An 18,160-nucleotide genomic window follows, 5' to 3' on the forward strand; every position below is an offset into this window, starting at 1 on the left:
TATAAAACCAAATGAACACTGGTGCTTTAAAATTCACCTGCATGGGAGAGGTTGTTTTCTCCTCTCAAACATGGAAGAAATGGCTACAGGAATAGAAACCAGCCCTCAAAGCTAAGGATGGGATCCAAAAATGCCAATACAGGCATGGGGCTACCACTGAAACACAATGGAGCATTTGCTAAGTTAAAATATCTCACAGTAGGTAGGAGGAGAGTGGGAGAAGAGATCAGGAGTGAAAGCTGAAGAGAAGGGCTGAAGTGGAAAAGGCTGACCCACCACAGCAGAACACCCCTTGCCAAGGTGGAGGTGAGTTTGGAGGCAGTGAGTGCTGCCCAACACGGACAGATGCACACACTCCCCTTTCCCATTCCCACACAAGAATTCCCAGATGCCATATTCCAGTGGTCTAATAAAAGCCAGTTCTTAGGCCTCCCTGTCAAACATCTGCTGGTGGCATGCTGCGAGATGCTGACATCTGACACAGCCTCAAAGCAACAGAGCAAAAACTCTTAAAAAATGTAGTTCCTAGTACTCCCGATGTCCCAGAGAAATCCATCCCATGTACAACAGCATCTCATCAGAAAGCCGCTCCCAGAAAAGCAGTGGGATTTGTGTTGAATAGCTCAGACTTCAGAACAGAGAGAGCAGCAGCTGAGCTGATCACTGATTCCTTTGGAATTCAGGAAGAGAAGCAGGAATTTTCCAGATGCAGTTCATCTGGAGTACTTTAAATCCTTACATTGGAATAACCTCCATTGACTGCGTCAGCTGTGTCATGCCCACTGTAAGGACAAGAATCCTTCCTAAGTTTTCCTTAGACACTACACGCAAAAGGAGAGGTAAAAACATTCCAACATTCCTTTAGATGACGGCTAAAGAAGACACAAGGACATCACCATCTTATAAAATCATCTGCGCTCTTTCTTTTACTGAGCAAGATGAAGTGACCTTCCAACATGGAAAAATTTGGGAGTTATCAACCAAAAAATGTGCTCACTCCACAGCTGACAAGAGAAGGGTCCGTCTCATGTCTTTGCCACACAAGAATGAAGTCTCAGCCTGAACTATCCACTGTGTTCTCTACAAAGCCAAAGCATTTTCCACTCCTGAGAAACCACCTCTGGCACTGGCATGGATCATGTCACGAGGATGCTTCTTCCTACCCTTCATCTCTGGGAAGCTCCACTGCTCTTAAGACTCCTGCTTCAGCTTTTCCCATGGGTCTCTTTAAAATATCTGAGGCTGCAAATGCTACCTCGTTTTGGCATCAAAATTGCAGCAGAACTGTCTTCAGCACACAAAAAAGCTGCTGCTTAGTAGTTTTGCCCCAGAACTCAGGGGAAAGAAAGAAAAAAAAGAGAGAGAAAAAAGAGAGAGAGAAAAGGGAAACCTGCACTTAATTTTTAGCTCTTCAATTAGGCAATGCAAATAAATTAACTCCATGTCCACAATGGGATTGAGTTCTCACCCCAGCTTCTGGGATGGACATGCTCAGAGCAGTGGCCCAAAAATTCTTAGTTTGTGTCCACAGAAGCTCATTTTTGGGAAACACAAGGTTCTAACTTCACAATGAAATTGTAATTAGTAAAAGAGTTCAACGCAGCAAAATCAAAGAGAATCCCACACTTCCTTGACAAAATCCATACTCTGAACACAGCTGAGGAGTTTCCAGGGCAGGTGGGCATCTGGCAAGTTCTACATCACTGGTGTGGGGAAACAGATGCTTTGGGAGAAAAAACCATCAGATATTCCTTGGAATGCTCTTGTAACAAATGCCAGCATTCATGTGAGCAGCTCATTCCTTCTAAGAGATGGCAACACATGGGAGAGAACAAGGAGATCTGGAATATTTGCAGACTACTGATCACCTGAAGGAATATGAGCAATCAGAAGAGTGAAAGCTGCTACTTCAGGAGAAAAACAGAGATTAGCACAGGAGAGGAGGGGAAGGTCATCTTTACAGTGGCCAGGATGGATTTATATCCACTGCCATGAGGTTACTGCATCCACAAGATGCATGTGAAAGAGATGCTTATTAAGGAACAGTACTAAGAGGGCCTGTGTGTTGGAAATACTTTGCTTTTCAGAGACCCAAAAAGGTCAGCCCTGTGCATCAAGATGCTTTTGGCCTTTCTCAACCCAGTAACTTAAAATCGCTCGTGCAGCAGCATTTGGCAGTGTACAACTGGCTGGCTCTGCTTCACCATAAAAATAATTTCCATTTGGGATAGAAAGTCTAAATACAAGTTTTCACAGGAGCCTGCAACCTGAAACCTGAGCCAGCTAAGGTTACAGTAGAGGGAAAGACTCTGAGCACAGCTCAAGAAAAACAGGCTCCTTTTCAAGTCATCCTTCAGCTCTTTAAACTCCCTCTCAGTTAATCCAAGTGGCCACATAAAACATTGCTACTTGTTAGAGAACACCAAATGCTCCAGGAGACACTGCTCCACGATCTTAGAGGCCAGATGTATTCTGCAGCTCTTCCAGCAAGTCTGGAAAAAGAGACTAAAAGTCTGCATGGAATGGGAATTAGGACCCCAGTTCAATAAAGCAAAAAGCAACTAAACACATACTCGGTTCTAAGGCATGAAATTAAATCAATCTTTATGCAAAAATAAATTAAAAAACCCTCGAGCATCTGCTACACTGAGCCCACCACTGAACTTCAGTGTTGTCTTTGAAACTTGGAGATCTGCCTTCAGTGAGCACTGCCTACATTCTCTGCTGGAGAAGCTTTTACAGGGGAGGTTCTTCATCCACTGAAAGCCACGCAGGTGCTGAGGGATTTTCTGAGTCACAAGATACAAACCAAACCTGTTTAAGGCCACCCATGTGCTGGATTTGTCCAACCAGGACTCCAAGCCCTTCCAAAGCAACCTGAGGTGTTATAAAAATGATCATAACAGCATCTGAATGATAAGCTGCAGCTCTTTTTAAATAAAATTGTTTAACAGAAGGACTTTTCAATTTCACATCCTTGAAAGGTTTCGTTGTTCATTCCCCACACCTGTGGGTATCATATTCAGAGTCTGGAAGGGGAGCAAGCCCCTCACAGTGCTCCTGCCTCCATGTCTGCCCTCTCCTTAGGTCTGCACACCAAACCTGTGAGTAATTTTTTCCCACCCAATTCCCATTCCCATGAATCCTCTCAGCAGCTCAAATACGATTCACCTCACCCCCCTATTCCAGCAGGCCTTGCTTCAGGCTCCCTAATGCTCAGTGGAAGAGGGAAGCACTGCCAAGGAACAATCCATCACTTGTGCTTTAAACATGTACTTCAGGATGAGATAACTCATGCACTGGAGACAAAACACTCAAGGAATCCAGACCAGCTCAAGTTTAAAAGCCATTTTTACCCAAGCGAATGCCAGTACCTCATTTAATTCCTACCTACATGCAGAGCCTCTGCAAGGATCATTCACCCATCCACTGTCACCACTGCCACTACATGTCCAAGGATGCCCTTCACAGGCTCTCCCAGCTGCAGCTCAACAAATCTGAGCTCCTGATCTTTGCTTGTCAGGTCTTTGCCACCCGAAAAAGGTAAAAAACCCATCTGGATCAAGACTTTATGAGCTAATGATATCTGCTCAGCTTTCCATGGAATGCCAACAGTGGTACCTCTGTATCCTCCACAAAATGTTCCTCTGACCCAAGATTTCCTGACAGTGATTTAAAAATGAGCCAGTGAGGTGGCACTGGATATCAGCAGTGAACTTTCTCTCCATCTTTCCTTAAACTCCTAATTCTTGGTCTGGAGCCCACCTTTAGATTTGAAAACCAAGTATCACAGTGAAATTCAACTCCAGGTCTGGAATTATCTTTCACTATGTGAAGGGGATTCACAGACTCTTCTCCGAGGAGTCAGATTCCTCCCAGGAGCTGACAGCAGAGCAACAAGACAGGCATCATTCACAAGCTGAAGTGAGGGAAAACCTCACAGAACATAAAGAAAAAATTATGCACCATGACAACGACGGAGCACTGGAAAAGAGAAGTTGTAAAAAGACATTTCAGAGATGCTGTGAGAGCTCCATCTTTGCAGATTTTTACAGCCTAACTGGAGGAGAATGATTTGGTTTCGGAATCAACCCTGCTTTGAGAAGATGACAAGAGACTTCTGGCAATCCCTTCCAGCATAAATTATTTTTTCATGCCTTGATTCTATAGTCCCTATGGCAAAAAGAATCACAGATAACAATTATTCCCCAAACCTTCCCATTGGCAATGTAGTAAACAGCTTACAGACTGTATCTTGAACAATAATCAGCAATCCAGAGGCTCTGGGGTTGCTCTCACTCACGTTTCTAAGATTATTGACTCTATTCACATAATCATAATTAAAATATTATACCAAATACTACGAAAAGACATTTTAAAACTATTTCTGTATTTAAAGATAGAGTATTCTTTTCTGCCTGAAGGAAAGAAATACTGCAAGCCTGGCAAGACTTCAAAATCTTCATGAACACACTTGTTTTGATAAAGTAGGGGATTCTCACACCTTGGAAGGTGTCTCAAGTTCAAGCTGGACTAAACAGCTGATCTCCCAGCAGGTGGGTTTTGAGGCAGGATGAGGAAAGATGCTCAGTGCATCTGACTGGAAGCACACCTGGTCAGAATTCTTTCCTGAGCTCTGAGACACCATTCTCAGCAGCCAGAGGGACACCCTGGGCTTCCTCTCTGCTTTGAAAGAGCCAGCTGAGAGCAGAAGGAGCAGCCTGGTCCCTGGCAGGGATGTTTGCCCACAAAACAAGCAAGCAGTGGGAGGACTGCTCTCAGCAGCCCTGTGCACTGGAGAGAGGAAGCAGCAAGGGAAGAGCTGTGATGGCCACACTGCCCAGCACAGCCCTGGCATGGCTCAGGAGCCTCTGCTGGCATCAGCCCCCTGAAACCCAAGCCATGCCTGGGCCCTGGGATCTGCTCCTGCCACTCAAAGGGAATCGATACCTCAGCGAGCAGAGCCTGGCTGGCAGCCCCACAGGAAACCTGTCCAGGCCCATCATCAGCACACTTCCTTTCCTTCCCTTTTGCCTCCTTTCCTCCTTCCTTTGTGCTGGAAAAGCCACCCCAGGCAGAGGACAGAACTTCCCAAACTATGTCAGTGGAGAGATACCAGCACTGAGCAAGTCCCACATCCCAGAGACCGGGGGAACAGCAACAGGGATGATCCCACAGCCCTGGGAGGCAAGCGGCTCCTCTCCAGTCCTCTGGCACTTCAGCTGCTATTACCAGGGCAAGGGTTTAGCATTGCAGTGAGGACAGCTAAAGTATTTTAATCTCCAGCTGCATTACTCACTATTTACTTTCCCGGCATACACAGCCCAGAGTGGACAGTTACTCAGCCAGCGTTATTCAAAAGTTTATAGAGCTTTAATTGGCTTCATTTAATTACTTTCATTTTCTTACAGCTCCGTGGAAGAAGTACTTTTCAGCTCTTGAATTATCAAATGGATTTTCTTTCTTATTTAATGAAAACATGCTGAGTTTCTGTGCAAGCACATGAGGCTTCAGGGATGTTTGGAAAGGCAGATTCCAAGTTCTCCACCCATTGGGCTCCCCAACAGAGCTTGCCAGTCTGGGGAAGGAGCAGCACACTCCCAGCACCTGACTCTCAATGTGGGCTCTCCTGCACAGCAATGAGGGACTTGTGAGCCAGAAGTCAGGACAGGATGTTGAAATCCATCTCTGAGAAGTGGTTTTCTCTGTCCCTTCCACAGCCCTTTCCAAATGGACCAGGCTTCGAGAAGATCCAGCAGAACATCTGCTTGTGAGAGCCAACCCAGGTGACCCCAGGGCCAGAGAACTGAGCAGTGCTTACCACAGCACATGGTAACAAATATCCTCATGCTGGCACCACAAACTGGAAATGAAATTTTCACGTATTTGGATGTGACTGATGAGATCCAAGCAGTCACCTGAAGGACAGTTCTGTCAGTTGACTCATCTACTTTCTATTTGTCTTCTCTTGTAACAAGGATCACAGCCAAATTTATCCAACTCCTCAGAGTAGAAAATGAAAACATTTTACCCCACACTTGCCAACTTAAATACAGCTATTTTCAAAGATGTTAAGATTAAAAGAATTATCAGCAGTAAAAAAACCGTAATTCTGTGTAAAGAAATAGTTTAATAAAGGAAACCATCACAAAGTATTTAGTTGTCATGAATAGAAAGATAAGGAGGCAAAGACAATGTTTTTGCAACGCCTTAACACAGGTCACTGAGTATCCACAGGAGGCAGGGAGGTGCCAGTGGCTCGCTGGACAGCTCCAGCTTTACATCCAACAATTAATGTTTGCACTTAAGGGAAGAGCAGACTTCATTTGGGATTAAAAGTGCTCTAAATTAAAAGAATGAAGGATATGGACATGATCTGTTGCAATTTATAGATATGGTGTGGAAAAGAAAATTCCTGAAAAAAAGTCATCTCCTGGATAAACTTTTAATCTGGAGTAAATCACCTTTCCCCCAAATCTCCTTCCTGGGTTCACAGTGCTGCAAAACCTGAAAGTGATATAAACTAAAAAAGAACAGATTCAGCAGCATGTGCAGCCTGTTGTTGCCACCCACATTTCCTCACCTCCCCCTCTCCCCAAAAAATAAGATCTGCAGAACTATTAAAAGAACCTAGAAATGTGCAAATGTTTGTTCTAATACAGTATTTTTAAAATATTTGGCTTACTAATATATGGGGCAAAATGAAAATAAAAAGAAAACAGAAAAATGCTTCCTTAAAAAGTCCATATCATCCACTACCCTGTATTTCTCCTGGTGAATCTCTCAGAGCAGGACATCAGCAGCAGGAACTTGCAGTGATCCCTGACACAAAGAGAGCTGATAACCAAATTGAAAGCAATGAAGAGTTGGCCTTAGAGGAAAATCCCTCCCTGGGGCACTCACAGTGAACCTTGAGCAATGGCAGCACAGCACTCTCCATCTAAGCCAATAAATCAAGCAGTGCAAAGGCCTGGTTTAAGTCCTTAATCATTTCTACTGTTAAATTTTTAGAATGGCTCCTGGCCACATTTCTGCCCCAAGCAATCTGGTGGTATCTCAAACAGTTCCTGGGAATGATCTGGGAGCTAGGGAGCACCATGGACCTTTTCCATGCACAGCCTGCACAGCATCTCCCTGTTTTAGAAGCTGAAGGAGCTCAATCACATGAGCACGAGTCACTCTCTGGCATTTCTTCTGAAGGCTGGAGAGCTTTCCTGGAGATACTGATGTACCAGTGGAGTTAGAACCTGTGAGGCTGAAATTAAAATTCTGCACCTGACAATGGGCAGCCTGCAGAGAGATCCCTGCTCTCTCTTCCTCCACAACCACGCTCTGGTTTGGAATATGAGGGTCAGAGAGTTGAGAGGATTTAATCATGACTTTTCCTCTGCTCTTGACAGGATAATGATATGTAAGCAGATGCCTTATATGCACAAAAGCTAAAGCTGCTTTCTTGCTGGCTAAGGGCAGCGATGAACATCATCACTGAAACGTTTTATGGCAAAACTACAGCCAGCCAACACCAGCACACAGCCACCTCCCTCCAACATCCAGTAAGTGCCATGGGATGGTTACAGACTAGAGAGACCCTGACAAAGTACTGCCCCAGGAAAGGCTTCTCCTGATGAGATGTTTATGCTGCATTAATTCACAATAGGGCTGAATTTTGGCAGCCTCAGACCAGGAACACTATTTAACTTGTCATCACTGCCTGATACACTCACACTGCCCTGGCTCTTTTAACAGCTCCAGGAGAACAAATAAATTATAGCAGGCTTTGCTTTTGGGTTTGATGAATAATCCCCCCTCTCCAAATTACATGAACTTAGCAAGGACTTTATATAAAAATGTCATAAGATTCATCTGCCTTGGTTTTATGGTTTGTTTTTTGTTACCCACATTCTGTTAGATGTGTTTTCAAGTGTATCATACGTCCAGAACCGCCTTAAGAGAACATAAATCTCAGTGAAAGTCTTCACCCTTTTGCTGACCAGCCTTGTGAAATCTGTCAGGTCATTTGCACCAGCATTTTCATGTGGCAGATCTAATTCTGTACCAGAAAATTGCCTCATCTCGTGGGCGTTGCAAACCTGCAGCTCCCATAAAACACAATTGCTCGGCTGCTGTGAGAACTTAAAACTCCCTTCATTGGGTAAGGGCCTGCTCCCACAAGCAGCTATTCCTTTCCTCAAATCCACAAATGTGAATAAAGTCACTGACTTTGAGTCCACTTTCGAGTGTTCTCAAGTTAAACAAGAACTTAAGAGCTTTGGCTTTGAGCCAAAGTTTTAAAACACTGCTCTTAAGCTTCTTGGTGCAAGGTTTCCTCCAGCTGTAAAGCAGAGATCCAGATTTACTGACAACATTCAGGGACTAAAACACTCCCCAAAGGAGCAATGAAAGCTTCTGCTACAGCTGGAGCAACCAGAGCTGTCCTGAGGCTGAAGATTCAAAATGTTATTTCCCACACAGGTGTACACGAGCCCCTACCAGAGACCAGCATGTTCCAGCCAAACAAGCTCCTCTATAAAAACACACAGAACACACTCAGAGTTCACATTTCTTGGACTAAACACACTTGACGGAAATTTCGCATTTTGATCCTTAATCTACCTTTTTATCCCCTTTCTTTTGAGGCAGTTTTGTTTTTAAAGCAGTGACACACCTACCAAAATTTGCAGAATTAATTCAAACGCAAAGTTGCAGCAGAACCTGAAACCTGGAAAATCCATAGATTATATCCACTGAGGAAGCACATGATAATTTTTGGTTCATTAAGAAAGAATTAGTCTGACTAAATATTTGGTACCTGAGTACTTTTGATAACCACACTGGTAAGTCCCACACTCTAAAGACAAACTGAGATATTTTTATGGACCAAAATAAATCAGTATGGGAAAACACAGCCTGGAAGAGAAAAGGGACTAAGAAACAAAGATTAAGAAGAAGTGGCTTGGGGTTGAAAACAGTAAGTGTGTAGACCCATGCCACTGTGATCCCATGTGTACTGATCTCTCTCTTTTTCTGGGGATTAAAAAAAGACATTGGCAGAGGTGAGAAAGTATTCTCTCACTTCTAAGAAAGCTACTGCAAAAAAGAGTTTAAATTGTTGCTTCTCTCTGAAGCCTGATGTTGACCTGGCTTTTCTCTTTCTTTGTAAATTAGAAAAAAAAACCAAACAAATCCCCAAAACAAACAAATAAACCCCCAGAAACAAACAAAACCCAAACCACACCAAAATAGATGGAGCTTAAGGAAATAGAACAGATTTTCTTTATTTATCTGAGGAAATGTTAAAGATAGACCAATTACACTGCAGTTCAGAAGGGCCACTGCCACTTTTTTAAAGCTGTGGGAACAACCTTTACAAATTCTGCACTGGATCAATGCTACTACTCCTGCTTAACCTCTCACGTTTTCTTTTCAAGTCTGACTTAACCACACTTGAAACCGTCGCTCAAAACAAACAAGCCACTAAAAAGCACTGGGAAAGCTTTTTGAAGTCCAGTCCGACAGAGGCCAACCTGATCTCCACCTCATCCCAGCATCACCCAGGGGGATGCTAGTGAATGGAGAAGAACCACGCGGAAAAGCTCCCTGCACGTTTCACTCCGGAGGAACTCGGAGCAAATGCTTGGCTGGATGCGTGGGCTGAGCCCTGCCCTTCGCCACCCCTGACTGCTGATCGCTGCTGGAGCACATGGTGCGAGGAGAGGCACCGGGACAGAGCCCGGGGGTACCGGGCACCGGCAGGGAGCGGGGAGATGAAGGGAAAACCCCTTCCCGCTGGGGCAAGGAGCTGCCACCCCAGTGCGGTCCCTGTGCTGGGACCTCTTTGGCAAGGAAAGGTGGCTGTTTCACAGGGCAGGGGACACTATGAACGGCTGTGCTTAAGCCCAGGAGCTGCGCGGGGACCCAGAGGCGAGCGGGCAGAGGGTGTCTCTGACAGCACCAGTGATGGAGCAGGAAAGGGCCGCGGGGACAGATCCCCGAGCACCGGGCAGCACCTGGCCGGGAGCGGTGCCGCCCGCCCGGGGCGTCCCAGAGCCTGGGGCCGCACCTGCGAGGGCGCGGGGCACGCTCCCCGCACGGAGCCCGGAGCGCCCGGGGCAGCCCCGCTGTGCTCCCCGCGGTCCTGGGGCTTCCCCCCCGCTCCCTCCCTGTCCCTGTCCCTGTCCCGGTCCCGCACCCCCCGCCCCGTCCCCGGCACTTACGGGCAGGAGCAGGAGCGCGGCGGCCGCTGCCGCGGGGAGGCTGCGCTGAGGCGCCCGCCCCGCCATGAGGGCTCGGGGGGTGCCCAGGGCTCAGCCGGACCCTCGGCGCTGCCCCGGCGCCGGCATCGCCCCCCGCCTGCTGCCCTTGACCCCTGCCCGCCGTCCCGGAGCCGAGCCCGGCGCCGCCGGCGCGTCCCAGGGCAAACCCCCGGCAGGGAGGGAGGGAGAAGGGGGAGCCGAGCCCGCCCTCCGCCCAGGATGCCTCGGGGATGGAGGCGGCGGGGGGCCCCCGGGGGAGCGCGACCCTCACAGCCGCCAGCAGCGAGGGGGACCCTCCTCTCTCCCTGCGCCGAGCGCAAGAGGGATTCCCCCCTCCATCGGGAGCTGCGTGGAAGCGGGACCGCACCGCCCGCACTCGTCCAGGAGCGATGGGGAGCCCCCTCCCCGAGCACTGAGAGTGATGGAGATCCCTCTTCCCCAAGCAATGGGGATGCCTTCCACACCAGCTTCCAGAAATAACGGGGATCCTTCTCCACCCTCCCATGTACTGGAAATTCCACTGCCTCCAAAGTTTCCAGGAACAAGAGGATTCTCCCTGCCCAGGCTCTGGGTGCAGTGGGGATCATTGTCCAAAATTAGGTGCAATGCACACACACCCCCCCACACAGCCCCCCAGGAGCATTAATAATCCCTTCACCAACACCCCATCCTGTCAGGAATTAGGTAAAATGTTAACTCCATTGCCCTTAAACTTTCAGGAGCAACAGGCTTCCCCCACTGCCCAGGTACAACCTGCATTGTGCGCACAGTGCGTTAGAGGTGTTTTATGAAAAGATGGAGAGCAACTCTTTGCTTGAGCAGATAGTGATAGGACACTTTTTAAGCTAAAACTTTAGGTTAGATACTAGGAAGAAATTCTTCCCTATGAAGGTGGTGAGGCCCTGGCACCAGTTGTCCAGAGAAGCTGTGGCTGCCTCGTCCCTGGGAGTGTCCAAGGCCAGGTTGGACGGGGCTTGGAGCAATCTGGGATAGTGGAGGGTGTCCCTGCCCATGGCAGAGGGTTGGAATGAGATGATCTTTAAGGACCCAAGTCTTTCTATGATTCTGTGACCCCCTACAAGCCTGGGAAGAAAAGGAAGAATCCTCCCTGACACTGTGTGCTCTGAACCACCTGCTGATCCTCCAGGAGTAAAGGGGACACCCCCCCAAGCCCACGATGCAACATTACCAGGTGTGATGAGGATCTCCACTTCCAAAATAATGAGAAGCAAATCTCCTATCTTCTTCTGTACCCCAGGGTGAAAAGGTTCTGGCTTATTGGTCACCAAATTCATCAGCACACCTTTCCTGAAGTCTCCAAGCTGGTGGGGCATCTCCTTTGCTGTTCCTCAGCTGCCATGGGAAGCCCTTTTTTCCCCAGCACTAAGCCGTTTAAGACTCCCCAACAGTACATACACCCTTCTAGCCAGGTAAAACCTGCCTTTTTGGCTGCTCCTTGTGCACTTGGTGTCTGAAAACAAAAGGCATTTATCCTGCTCTTATCTACAGATACTAGCTGGGCTACACCCCTGTGCAAGCAAAGGCAGAACAAGGTCACCCCTTATCTTCCTGCCCACTTGCCCAAGGGACTTCTGGCCCTCTGGTTGCTCTGAGGTGGATGTTGATGCTCAGAGAATGGGAATCTTATAGATTTGGATGCCTGACCCTGTTGGGGCCCAGTTCCTGGGTCTAGCAGAGTTATCACTCCCTTCCCTCCACATCCAGTTGGGCCTCTCCATACAATGGATGTGTCTGTGGTATTGTTAGGTGTGGGCATCAGGCCAAACCCTGTTTTTTCCAGTGCCAGCAATGAGCCTAATAAGATTATTTTCCCCTCTGCTCCATCCCATCTGCCCAGAGGACAGCCAGCTGTGTGTGAATCACAGTCAGGATCTTCCCCCAGCTGCAGCTGGGACTGTCCCCAAAAGCCCAGCTGTGTCCTGAGGCACACAGCCCTCTGTCACAGTTCTGGGGCAGGAGCAGACAGGACCAGCTCCTTCCCATCCCAGCTGGATTTCTGCAGGGAGCAGTGCCATGCACTGTCTGTGTAGTCACCTGTGGCCAGCTGCTTCCTTCAGGGAGATGGGGCCTTTTCCTCCCCAAGACAGCAGTGTCTTTCCACCACCCTCCTTGTTTGTTGGGGTTTTTTTAAATCAAAATCAATTGCCATAAAGGTCACAGTGGCACAGAGGAAAGAGTTGCAACAAATTCTCAGGGTTTACAGCAGCTTAGCAGGATGCAGAAGTACCTGGACATCTTCCTCTGAGGCCTTGCTGAATTATTTTGCTTTTTGTCATTTGCTCAGAAAGGCATAAAACAGCTTCTGACCCTGTCGAAAACACCTATGGGGATGCTTACATTCCTAATTTCCGTCAGGAATTCCATTTGGTACATCATGAACATCACAGCAAGGAGATGGGCACTTACATGTACTAGAAAACTTGGAATCCTCCTAAGAGACTGGTAAAAGTTTTCACAAAGCAGCATTATTTTCCCCTTTCCTCTGGTTATTCAACAGCTTGAATATATTTAAATATTTAAGCTTGCCTAGTTTTCCCTTTTCAGCCTCTTGCACACCAGCATTTGTTTCCTTTCATTATTAAAAGAAAACAAAGCCATATCCCAAAGTTGCATGCTTCCAATTAATATGAGTTCGTTCATGAAAATGCAAAAGGGAGGAATAAATCCAGCCCAAATTTTTATTGCATTTAAACATCCACCTCCGGGACTGGAAACTCACACGCAACAGGATTCCATGAACTCATGGGAATTGGTAAAGGAGGCCTGGAGCTGCATCTGCACAGATATCAAGTGCCCTGGAACCAGGAAGGTTTTCCATGACTTTCTGTTATGATTTATCTGTGTTTATTGCACTGTCCAGAGCCTCGTAATCTTAAAAGCTGTATTGAAACAGAGCAAAACAACCCCAAATTGTGACTATCTAAGGATTAAACAAATCGTTCCCACAGTCTTGTGCCTGGGGCTTTTCCCCTTGCAGCTGGATTGCAAAGTCCAACCAAAGATTTTCATTGTCTGGGTTGGTTATACAGTCAGTCCCCTCTGGATACTCTGGAGTTGTTTTAGGGCAGAGCTCATGTTGCAGCTTTTCCTTCAGTGAGGGGAATCTTCTCCCAGTCTTGTCCTTTGATAAAACCTGTAGGATCATTAATCCTGCTGGCTGGCTTTATGGGTCAGATTGGTCAAGGTTAACATGGAAACAGAGACGTACAGACACAGATACCCACACACCCACATGTGGATATGGCATGGGGAATGTAAGCCTTGTTCTTTCAGGAAACACACCAAGACCCCTGAGATCACTACTGAGATCAATGCTCAGAGACTCAGGAATGCAGGAGAAGACAATCCTGATCAGCTGGATGGAGTGAGTCTCCACATGGGAGCATGGCAAGGATCCAGTTGCTCAATTCTTGCCCAAATGACTTTCAGACATGGCTTGCAGTCACGCCCATAAAAGGATAACCCCCTTTGCTTATTTGGTGGTGATTTTTATTCCTCTTTAAAGCTCCTGAAAGAACTTAAAGTCTAAGTATTCCCACTGCTCTCAGTGGTGAAGATGTACAGAAAGAATCCTTGCTGGAAGAAGGGAATGGCCAGCTCTCGATGTCACATCTGACACAGCAAGGTCCTTGCCCTGTCCATGACCCTGAGGAATTTCTACAATACAATGAAGTAACTTGAGAAACAGTTTCAGCAACAACCACAAGCATCACACAAGACATGAGTAACCAAAGGGTGAAATCAGGCTGAATCAGGTGCCAACTTTGTCTGAAACACAGGAGGACCTCTCAGAGGGATGAGATGTCTCTCAGTTAAAGGGAAACATCAGAAAATATAATATATATACATCCCTCCAGGTGAGCTCCAGAGCCCTCTTCTATGGGTCCCCATCTGGGGACAAATTGGGTCCCCATTTGGAACTTTGGATAGGTTTTAGGCCTCTTGTGCAGGATCTGAGTAAGTCCAGTTTTAATTATGTATCAGATGTTTTATTCATCCCCTAAACGAATAAAGTTAGACCCCTTTCAGAGATGTGACAGCTCAGAACAGCTACAATTCTCTGGAAGTGTCGTGCTGCCTTGTTTCCTCCTGACTGCATCGGTTTCAGCTGTTTTAGAGTGGCAGGGGAATTAATCTGGGTGTGCCAGACCTGGAAAAGGCCAGGCTGGGAGAAGGAATAGGAGGAGTTCTCCCTGCTTCTTGCAGAATGACTGAATGCCACGATGACATTTGAAACCAGAATAATTTCTGCAAGGGAGGAAAGTTAGCTGGAGGGTTCTTATTAATTATGAATGTGATGGTTTCCTGAAATAATGGTGGGTCAGAGTTGGTAACGAGCACGGCTCAGGAAAACAGAGATTACTCTGACAAAGCAGAAGCACGGAGCTTCTTCCTCTTCAGTAGGTCAGTACTTGCAATTGCACTGGAAGGAGGGATGTGAGTAGGATGGAGGAAAAAATGGTGATATTTAAAGAAAGTTCCATTGTCTGAAATGGTTCCTAATAGTGAAGTCTCTGGGGTGTAGTATGAACCTTGGGAGTGGGGAGAAAGAAGGAAAATGAACTGAAAGCATCACCCCGTTGGCATAAAATAGATTTTCTGGCTTTCTTTACTGTGGAACTCATGTGGCCACTGTATTCTCATGGAATAACACAGGACTTTTCCTGGTGCTTAGTGTTTGGCATATCCTATTGCCAGGGAGATGCAATTGGGATTCTTCACTTCCCAAGGGCACCACAAAGCTCAGCGAGCACCGAGCCCATATGGGCTGGGAGAACTGTTCTGGTGGCTGCAGGCCCTGCCAGATGTTCCCCTGTCCCCAGCCAGCTGTGGGACAGCAAAGCTGCCACATCTGGGGATGCTGATCTGGGTATTTGGGGCTTTCAGGTGCCTTGCTCCAGGCTGTGAAGGACAACTGGCAACCTGGACACTGTTCAAAGTTCCCTGGCAAAGCAGTTTCAGAGATAAATTTAAAAAATATGTTTAAATGTGTTATCAAGAGATGTTTCACCTTAAAACTGGGGGAGGAGGAAAATGTGTTTTGAGAGGAATCACCTAATTTGGGTTCAGAATTTCAACCCACTCTGAGTGAGTAGAGCCACACCTCTAAGAAGAGCTGATATTTTTGTGGATTCTTGGTACAACTTGATTATTTCCAAATAACTTTCAAGTTACTTCTGTGGAAATAAATCTTGGATTTCCAGATAGCAGAGAGAAATGTGTGATTCAGCCTCCCTCCTTCACTCTTTTACCAGAAATGTCTTCTGCATTTTGCATTTAGATTGCAGTGTTCACATGTATTTTACCACACTGAACGAGATCTGGCACTAGACAATCAAATTAAGACTGAGACAGTTCCTGCATCCAGCTTTAATCCACTGTGATTACACTAAAATCTGACTGATGTATTTTCTGCTGAAGTTCTTTCTTCAGGGCATAGTGTTTTGGGATTCTTTCCTAAATTTTATGTTTGTTTTCCCACCTGACAGGCAATGTCTTCATACAATGCTCACTTTCCAAGGGATGATTTTTTAATACCAGCAGTCATAAAATAAACAACACAATTTAAGGTCTAAACCCCAGTCCTTTTAGCTTGAAATCATTTATAGGTTACTGTTAAGGCTTCAATAAAAAGAACTTTTATTACAATACTTTTGGGAATGTAAAGTAAAACTGGGAGATTTACTCCTTTGCAAAGAAATTCATGTAACTTGTTCCTCTCTTCTCCCATATCCCTTCCTCTTTGGATCTTTATTATGTCTGGATTTTTGGGCTCAAATAAGTTATTCATCTTCAGCTTGCCATGTCCCCTTACAAGCCTGAGTAGCTTTCATTCTGTCTTGAGGCTCAGACACCTAGGACACCTAGTCCTGCAGTTTAAATGTTATTATGGACAGGATTTCTCTTGTGGAAATACTCTTGTAGAAATAACTGAAGGTGTCTCAGTATTTTAATGCTGAGCTCATATCATAATCAGTGGAGATCTAGTGAACCCAGTGAAGCCAAAAAAGTACTTTTCTGCCAAATAGAGATGTCTCTTGGGGCTCACTCTCGTTTCTGACAAGCTTCATCATTGCCTCAGAAACTTCCCTGCCGAAGAGCAGCTTCACCAGACAAAATTTTGGGAGGATCCTTCCCTTGACAGGCTGCTCTGAATTCTTTGAGGTCTCAATTATTTTAGCAGCTGAGCTGTCAGCAATTTCTGGCTTTAGGATTTTCTTGTGTGGGGTTATCACTCAGCATGTCAGGAGTTTCCTTGGAAAAACTTTTTTTTGCCAGTGCAGTGTTTGTTTTATTTCATGCCATCATCTGACAATGCTGCTTGCTTACCTTTTCTAGTGAAAGGTTTGAAAATCACTTATTTTTCTCTTTTTTTTTCCCCCAAGAACTGTTTGCAGGGTGTCTGGGAGCTCACAGCACAGCAAACAAACAAGAAGGTTCATGGTATTTCTTGTCATTCTTGCCTGACGCTGTCAGCTTTAGTGGAGAGGATTGGAAATTTGACTCAGCAGTTGGCAAGTAAATTATTCAGAAGCAGTTTTACAAATACTCATTTGTAAGTCACAGCAATAATACTCTGATTTTACACTCTGTAGCCATGTGGGTTTCAGTGAATCCACACTGGAGGTACACACGGGAGAACCAGGTTTAGTGAGTGGAAGAATGCATGAAATGGGGATTTTCATCATCCACTTGCCGAGAATTCAGCTGTCAACATAATTTATCTCTCTTCATCACTAGCCTAATGGTGCTGTGTCATCCCTGAAGAAAAGCACCACTCTTTTCCCAAGAATAGCTGCCTTCTATTTTGGATTGTGCTTGCTGCAGTTTTTTTTTCCGTTCTGAGTGCCTGAAGTGACTCAAAGCATGGAAGCAAACACATTTGTGTGTTACTTCAGACTTAAAACTAAATATCACAGAATCCCAGAATGCTTCGAGTTTGATGGGACCTTAAAGATCATCTCATTCCAATCCCTGCCATGACACCTTCATGGGCAGGAACACCTTCCACTATCCCAGGTTACTCCAAGCCCCATCCAACCTGGCCTTGGACACTTCCAGGGATGGAGCAGCCTCTCTGGGCAGCCTGTGCCAGTGCTATATGTTCTAAATAAATTAGAATTAGGCATCCTTGTGAGTTAGGACTCTCAGGTTGGACACATAGATATAAAACTTATCCTGGATGTGACCATAGAGTTTGCTTTTGCAGTATTTCCATTGGTATATAAACTGCTTGCAGAAATCTTGCTGCCAAGAAACTGATAATTAAACAAAAAATTTATCTTCTGGTAGAAAGGAGAAACAAGGGCCTTGCACATCATGATTTTTCTTCTTGTGCTTCAGCCGTCTCAGTGTTGTGAGCCACTGGAGCCAGCAGCAGCACAAAGCTCCATGTGGTAAACAGTGGGTCTAGCAATTATGTTGATAAATAGAAATAAATTCAAGCACATAGACTGAATACTAAGCAGAGGTTCCTGTTCGCATTTCAGTCTCTGCATAAGACATTCAGAAGATAGGACCCTAAACTTCTAACAAGGACGTAGGAAATGAGATGTCAGTTCCTAAGACATCTTCTGGCTCAACAAATTACCATCATCGGCAGGACTGGGCTGAATAAAAGCCATTATTTATAAAGTGCCTACAAATGATCTGGTTTCTCCACTCCCCCTTTGCAGTCAGTGGATGTCTGAGCAACACGGAGCAGCAACTCCACAATGCCCTAAACTCAATGTTTACAACCCATCTGAGGACTCACGTCCCACCTTTGTCTGTTTCTTCCCTTGACTGTGGAAGAAGCTGAAAACAGTGAGTTCAGATGGGAATGGTAGATAACTGAAATTAGGTGACACGAATCCCGTCCAATCTTTAACAAGAGAAGAAACCAC

General features: G+C 46.0%; 1 protein-coding gene across 1 annotated transcript in view; it reads right to left on the minus strand.

The window, feature by feature from the left end:
• The window catches only part of CRHR2 (corticotropin releasing hormone receptor 2), a 142,232-nt gene extending 131,568 nt beyond the window's left edge, over positions 1–10,664 (minus strand). Inside the window, exon 1 of the mRNA XM_042043450.1 lies at positions 10,215–10,664. Coding sequence (XP_041899384.1) covers positions 10,215–10,280 — 66 coding nt within the window. The 5' untranslated portion in view covers positions 10,281–10,664. The remainder of the gene's footprint in view (positions 1–10,214) is intronic.
• Between the last annotated feature and the right edge of the window lie 7,496 nt (positions 10,665–18,160).

The sequence above is a fragment of the Corvus kubaryi genome, unplaced genomic scaffold, assembly GCF_017639235.1.
Source record: "Corvus kubaryi isolate FWS band 111438036 unplaced genomic scaffold, C.kubaryi_AGA036_p1.0 37398, whole genome shotgun sequence".
In the NCBI taxonomy this organism is placed as follows: domain Eukaryota; kingdom Metazoa; phylum Chordata; class Aves; order Passeriformes; family Corvidae; genus Corvus; species Corvus kubaryi.